The sequence below is a fragment of the Odontomachus brunneus genome, unplaced genomic scaffold (assembly GCF_010583005.1).
Source record: "Odontomachus brunneus isolate Ranch 3 - 2012 unplaced genomic scaffold, Obru_v1 Obru_scaffold_002, whole genome shotgun sequence".
NCBI lineage: Eukaryota > Metazoa > Arthropoda > Insecta > Hymenoptera > Formicidae > Odontomachus > Odontomachus brunneus.
Window position 1 is genome coordinate 320,961 of NW_022639452.1, and position 7,966 is coordinate 328,926.

The window sequence follows — 7,966 nt, forward strand, 5'->3', positions numbered from 1 at the left end:
TTTGGGAATGTTAAATATATATATAAAATTGAGACTCAAGGATCGGTCTAAGTATGAAAGGTAGATTCGTCGCTAATCGAAGAAAAATTTCGATACGTGCGTTTGACATGCTGGACATAATTATTCTCCCACTATCATATTAATATTATATAAAAAGTAATATTAGTATTTAATAGCGCTAAGATATCCGTGCAGTACTCCTTATTTGCCTCTTCAATTCTTACTGTTAGTTATTCTAAAAAGGAGCTTACTATAATTTCTGTTTAAATAAATTAGACAAGTTTATGATAACTTTAGTGCGGATTGGATATTACGAGCAACAAGTTTCTTTAACGCATTTTCTCTACAACTTTTATCGTGTAGCGAGAATCACGATTCATTCTTTTTGCATTACGAAGGCATGCGGCAGGTACTTTAGCTTAACGTCAAAGTGGTCGGATCAAGGTCGTCAGTATATTCCAATCTACCTGGTAAGTTGGCTTTTACAAAATAATATTCATTATCTTGTTAGCGGACGGTAAGGACGTCTCCAAAAATAAAGTATTTGTGATCTCCGTGTTTCAACTTCGGTTAAATTTCGGTGCGATTCCCCCTGTTTCGTCCATTAATCCAAGGGAATGATGTGGAAGCGGTGGCAGTTCTATTGGGTCCTGTTATGCTTGTGTGCGGAAGGGTTAACCCAGAGAACTACTCTCGACTCACCCCTTAATTTAAGGATGCTACGTGTTTTTCGAAATTGGGCTCTCGACACTTTTGGTATGTATAATTAACGAGGTGAGGCATTTAAAAGCAAGAACTTTCTTCGATCTTTCTTGATATAGAAATTTTAATACTTGCATAAATTAATTATTCGTAAATTATATAATGTCCATTGTATCAATGAATTTGTAGTTTACTATATTTCATCGGATATCTGAGTTCTACTCTAAGTAATCTACATGTCTGGCTATCGAATATTATTCGTTTACCGCATCTCATTAGTTCTACCTATTTATCATGTGTTTCGAACGTCGTACTAAGTCTCGTCAAATACTTTTGAGCAAATAGTAGCGAATATTTGTTTTAGTTTTCTAAGATGTAACGTTATTATTAGATAAACGCGTCGAATTATCTACTAACATAAACACAAGAAAAAACATCAAACATTCGTATTGTGAACACAGTTTGAGAGAGAAATTTGAGAAAATATTAAAAATTTCTCTCTCTTTCTACTAAATTTTCTCGTAATTTTCATGAATCTTTCTTCTTTCATAATTTTTTGTTATATTTATTATACTCATAGCGATCAGACGGTTTAAATGATTCGGAGATAATTTTTTTATTGAAGACCATTATATACATGTAAGTATTAGTTAATGAACTTATAAGGGCGATTATTCATGTCGATACAAGTGAGTAGTCGAATATTCGAAGATAATATTTCACAATACGTATTTGTCAATCACGATAAGTGAAGATCCTTCAACTACAGACCATCTTGTATATTTTCTTTTTCCTTTTTGTGTAAAGCTTACACCGATATTAAGTCATATATTTAAAACCATCGTAAGTTTATGTTCTGATATCATATGGGTTTTTTTGGCATTGAATTATTGGAAGATGTACTTGAAAAGATTTTAAACATAAGATTGCACTATCAATACCGGCTTTAATTTGATAATGTGATAGAAAGAAAATGCTGATTTTTTGTAAGTAATCGTTGCGTCACATATGTGACGCCACTAGCAAACATGTTTAATTAAACTGGAACTCGATCGCAAAGTTTAGTCGAAACACGTTTCAAATACTATGCCTATTGTAATAAAATAGCACGCTGTTGCGACAAAAAGTTAGAAACATACGATACACAATTTTATCGTATTATTTTTCAATTCGTATTATAACAAACTTTTTCTTTATTTCGTAAAATAAAAATATGCCTTATTTTCTCGTACCCCCTCTTGCTTATTTTTGTTTAATACAACAAGCTATTCTCGTTCCTTGACTTGTGATCTCACAGCTAACGCTCCTGAGTAGTCGTCGCAGAACTCTTAATTAATGACCTGAGAAGCGAGAAAACACTTGTCCGAAGTTCTTACATGCCATTTTTAAATGAAAAGATATAAAAGATATTTGTATAAGAAAAGATATAAAAGATATTAAGTGACGCGGTAACGTTGCGACGCCAAGTACATAAAAACGAGTCCCGAGAATGACAGGTCCGAGATGTGACTATGTTCATGATACACGACGCTACCAAGAAGCTTTTCCGGAGTTTTTGCGACAATCACACTTCCAACTAAAATATCTCGTAAAATAAAACCGTAATGAAAAATCTAATTGCATTTCTGACAGAAACGTTGATACAAGCTTTCAATTGCGACCAATCTGATAAAAATTAGTGCAATCAATTCTGAGATCTGAAATTTTCACAAGCCAAAATTACAAATTTTCAGCGGTCGGTTTTTCTTCTCGATCAATTGTTTAAATCTTTTCTACAACATGTGGCAAAGTTTAAGTCTCTTGTACATTATATTGTGACGATAACACTCTAATATATCATTCTTAAATGTGATAATTGAGATACGTATATCAAGCGACACGTTCCTAATCGTTCCTAATTCGTATTTAATCGTGCGATAGAGCTGTAATATATCGTTTTAAATGTGTCCGATGTAATTAATAATTGAGATATTGAGATATTGAGATACGTATATCAAGCAACGCGGTAATGTTGAATTGCTAATCATATATAATATAAATTCGTATGTAAAAGCTCTAAGGTACAATTAAAAAATAAATTAAAAATGATGTCCTATAAGAGTCGAGTGCTAGAAAATGGAAAAAAAAGAATCACGACGTGACGAACGATGAAGATGCATTATATGTACTTTTATTATTTCTTTTTATATTTAGTAAAAATATATTTATCGTTATTTTATCAAGAAAACTTTATTATTTAATAAAGAAAACATTATTTGAAACAATATTTTTTAAACAAATTATATAATTTTAAATAAATATTTTAAATATTACACACTGAGACGATCAAAATTATGATAGTGAAACTACTAGATGGTTAGACGTGAATATAATTAGAAATAAAAAATTTAAGCCTCGCAAAGAGATTGAAACGTTAAATAGTAACTCTACATATATATTTTATCCTTCTTTAATAGATACATATTATTCGAGTAAACCCAAAGAACTTGAATCTATTCATTTGTATGATTATGCGAAGTGGTATGATATTACAAAATCTAAACCATATTCTAAAAATGTAGAATACTATGTGATTGGTGAATTCTTATATTTAAAGAAACGTAAATGTGGATATCTTATTGATCATTACGAATACAATGTCCATACTCAACCTGAACGTTATTATTTTTCATTGTTACTATTGTTTAAACTTTGGAGAGATATTAATGAATTAAAAAATTGATGTAATAGTTACGCAGAAGCATTTTCTTTAATACAGTTTCAACTTAAAGATGCTCTTCGATATCATGAAAAAGTAACTGATATTCAACAAGGTGTAGATAACGTCAAAGAACTAATTGAAAAAAATATACTAGAAAATAGAAATATAAAAGATGAAGACGATAATTTTGAAAATTGTACATTAAAATGTGTTTCTATTGAAATCAAAGGAGCTACAAAGGATTTCAAAGATGTTAGTAACAAATTTGAAATTTATAACATGGATGAAATGATATCGCAATTAAATGCTGATCAAAAACGAATCTTTAATAAAATTACAGCTACTATAACATCTCAAAGAGAAATTCTTAGATTATATGTAAGCGGTGAAAGTGGTACTGAAAAAAATTTTTTAATAAACACTATTAAATGTTGGATGAAAAAATATATTGGAAAAGACAAAGCAATAACTGCACCGGTATTAATATGCTATTATACCGGTATTATATTGCAGCTTTTAATATCGATGAACTTACTATTCATAGGTTGTTTCAATTACCAGTAGATATACATGGCTATACTGCTAAATATAAACAACTTTCTGATATAGTTCTTAAAATTATACGAGACAAACTAAAAAAATGTTGCTTTAATAATTATCCATGAAGTTTCAATGATTTCAAATATTACTGTAATGTATATACATCTTCGATTAACGGAAATATTTAATACTGAAGATTATGATAACGTATGGTTCGGTAAAAAAAACATACTTCTTTTCGGAGATTTATTGCAATTTCCACCTGTGCATGAAGAACCACTCTTTATGAAATTATCGAGAGCAAAAATTGAAAAATATGTTGGAGCAATGGAGCAATGGGCTCTGCGAATTTATGGTCTTTATTTAGTTATGATGAACAAATTAACATGCGACAAAAAAATGATAATTCTTATAGAAATATATTATCCAGAATTCGAATAGGAACAATAACAGATTCGGATACAGTTGCCTTAGAAATGAAAAAAATAAAATTTACAGAAACTACTTGTGATGACCGGTTGCAACAATTAAGTGATTATTTGCAGGAAATGCAGGAAATGAAGGATTATTCGCCTTGGTCAATTGCCAGTGGATATAATTTGTTTGCTTTCAACTTGTGCACTATGTGACATTCAACATTATTTAACATTATTATTTAAACATTATTTAAAATATATAAAATGAGCCAAGTACATGACTCATTATTATCAAGTTACAATAGATTTACATAAATTCTAAATAAATTCCGTAGAACAAGTTTCTAATTAAGAGACCAACCAAAATAAAGTACAAAAACTTAGCGTGCCCGGGTCGCATTAAAATAAGCGCATGCACACATCGCTTTTCCTCCTCCCTCCTCACAAATGCATATATACATATGCATATGCATATGCATAAATATATATATATATATATATATATATATATTTCTCACTCTCTCTCTCTTTCTCTCTCTACTAAATGTTTTCGTAATTTACTTGTATCTTTCTTCAATGAAATAAACTCCAAATAAACATGCATATAAGAAGGCATCTGGATACGTTTACATGTGTTCCGATTATATACATCGTGTAATTGTAGCTTGAGTTCCAAATAAATAAATAACGTTTTTTATCAAGTATCATTGTTCCAGCACTTTTTGTTCGTTCCACTTATTCACCAAGTATCTCGATAGGAAAAATGATATACGCGTATAGTTATATTATTAAACGTGTAAAGGTTAGAGCAATGATATACGCGTATAGTTATATACGTGTAAAGGTTAGAGCAATGATATACGCGTATAGTTATATTATTAAACGTGTAAAGGTTAGAGCAATGATATACGCGTATAGTTATATACGTGTAAAGGTTAGAGCAATGATATACGCGTATAGTTATATTATTAAACGTGTAAAGGTTAGAGCAAGCGATTTTTTGCCATATCCATTCACGTGATTTGTCGATTTTGCAGGTAGAACAGGCACAGAAGGTGGGAGAGACATTCAAATAGCAAGAAATAAACATACTATGCAAGAAATCGTTCCTGACAATGTCCCGTTTCCTTGTAACATAACAGGCATGAGATTTCATCTCTTATATATACGAGATGTGCTAGTATTTTATTGATGAATTTTTCAGGTGGAAGGTCGCAAGAGGTGCCGGATTCGATACATAAATTAAGGCCAGGCGATATCGATGTCATTGCCGCTATGGGTGACTCAATAACGGCTGGGGCTGGAATTTTTGCAAACAACTTATTTCAAATTATAGTTGAAAATAGAGGAGTTGGTGCACTTGGAGGAGGCCAAGGCACATGGAGGCAGTATATGACTCTGCCAAATATCATCAAGGTTGAGACTAAACCAATTAATATTTTGTTCTTAGAATCGTAGTTTTCTTGTATTAGTTAACGTATTTTGCGCTATTAACGTCATCGTACAAATAATTTTACGACAAAGACACTATGTTGCTAATTCTCTGTACTAATGGAATGTCACAGGCAAATGATAAATGGAACAATTTGATTTGTTAATTCAATAAACCCTTTTTATATTATAAATGCATCTCCAGCGTGCATCAAAAGTTCTTCACGCGACAGCATATTCATTAGAAAATATTTAGTCATTCATGACTTGCCGAAAAGTTTATTTACGTCACATATTTGAATGTGTTTATTAATTAAACTGAAATTTTCAATATATAGGAATTCAATCACAATTTGATAGGCTACGCAACTGAGGACTCGTTGGCGACTCATAAGAAATCGCAGCTAAATGTCGCTGAAAGCGGTGCTATGTCAGAGGACATGCCTTATATGGCGGAAGTGCTGGTTAAGAAAATTAAAAACAATTCGGAAATAGACGTGAAGAAGCATTGGAAAGTTCGTCACTCTCGATAGATCTAGTTTATTTGTAAAACGGTGCAACAGGAACTTGGAATAACAAATTGCATATATCGCTGCTTTATAATCAAACTAATTCTTTTAAATATAATAATTGACATATTAAATATGTCAATTTAACACAACCTGTGATTCCTAACGGTATTTAAGTGTTAAATTCTTGTGTTAATTTTTTCCATATTATGCCTGTTACTTTTTAACACATTTGTTTTGTGTTAAATTTACACATAAATGAGAGTGGATGATTTGGGACACATGAAATGTTAAATTTAACACATCAGTTTTTACAGTGTAGGATTTTTATTAAATTTTTTTTTAAGCGACATTAAATTTAATTGTCAGTTCTTGTTTATTTTTCTCAAAAATATCCACTTTCAATAAATTACCATCTCGCAGTGTGCCTCGAAGATATATCGCACTATTGATTAATAGTATTCTTGGCAACTAAATGGTAATAACAATAATTTGATTTACAGTTAATCTCGTTTATGATTGGACATAACGACTTTTGCACCGATATGTGTTGGATTTCTTCGCCTTGGTCAATTCTCGAAAAACATAAAACAGATTTACTTAAGGTTTTGAAAACATTAAGAGATAATCTACCGCGAACATTGGTATCGCTGATTCCGCCGATACATATGAAAACCTTGATTGACAGCCGTAAGGGTAGAGAATCTTTGCAATGTTACCTCACAACGACTACTGAATGTTCTTGCATATGTGGCTTTAGATTTCAGAATTTTTTACCCGAATATTTTAACATCATGAGACGGTTAGTATGTAACACAAACGATACTTTATAAAGTAAACTAAAAAAAAAATTATGGATTCTGTAATTTAATTGAATTGAATTTTTATGTTTTTTGAAATACACAAACATTATCGATGAAATGTATGTATTCATTATTTAAAAAGTTACAAATATATTCCAGATGGCAAGAGTTGGAAATAGAAATCTCTTCTTATCCGGAATTTCAAAAGGATGATTTTGCAGTCACAGTTCAACCTGTGACGTTAGATTTGCGCTTTCCACTTGCTTCGGATGGATATGTCGATACAACATATTACAGCAATGATTGTTTTCACTTCTCTCAAAAATTTAACGCTCGATGTAAATTTTCAATGTTTTTCATGTAGGAAATACGGAAGATTAATTTAATTGTATTTTGCTACGCGAGAAAATGTCTAACTCAATTTTGAAAGAATATGTTACCAATGTTTCTTTTATTTTTGCAGTAGCAAATGGTGTATGGAATAATATGTTGGAGCCGGTTGGCACTAAAACGACATATTGGCAGGACACCCTTGAGAAGTTTCTTTGTCCGACTTCGGAAAGGCCTTATTTTGCTACATTGAAAAATTCAAAAAATAATTTTCGCTAAAACCAATTGTTATCCGGTTGTAGAACATTTATTAGGATCTTAACTTAGTTTCCGCCCAAAAAATACTGAGAAAAAGCATTTATTGTAAAAAATTTATTTAAATTATTTCAATGAAAGTATTTTCCATCACTTTCTACAACTTTTTGCCATCTTTCTGGCAACTGGGCGATACCATCTCGATAAAACGATGTTTGTTTCGAAGCAATCCATTCGTCCACCCATTCTCGCACTTCTTCAACATTTCGGAAGCGTGTA

General features: G+C 31.1%; 1 protein-coding gene across 1 annotated transcript; it reads left to right on the forward strand.

The window, feature by feature from the left end:
• The first annotated feature begins 620 nt into the window (after positions 1–620).
• LOC116842695 (phospholipase B1, membrane-associated-like) lies at positions 621–7,711 on the forward strand. The gene is made up of 7 exons (XM_032812261.1): positions 621–756; positions 5,397–5,501; positions 5,564–5,775; positions 6,129–6,305; positions 6,803–7,101; positions 7,262–7,440; positions 7,566–7,711. The coding sequence occupies exons 1-7, from the start codon at positions 621–623 to the stop codon at positions 7,709–7,711; spliced, it is 1,254 nt and encodes a 417-aa protein (XP_032668152.1).
• The last annotated feature ends 255 nt before the right edge of the window (positions 7,712–7,966 follow it).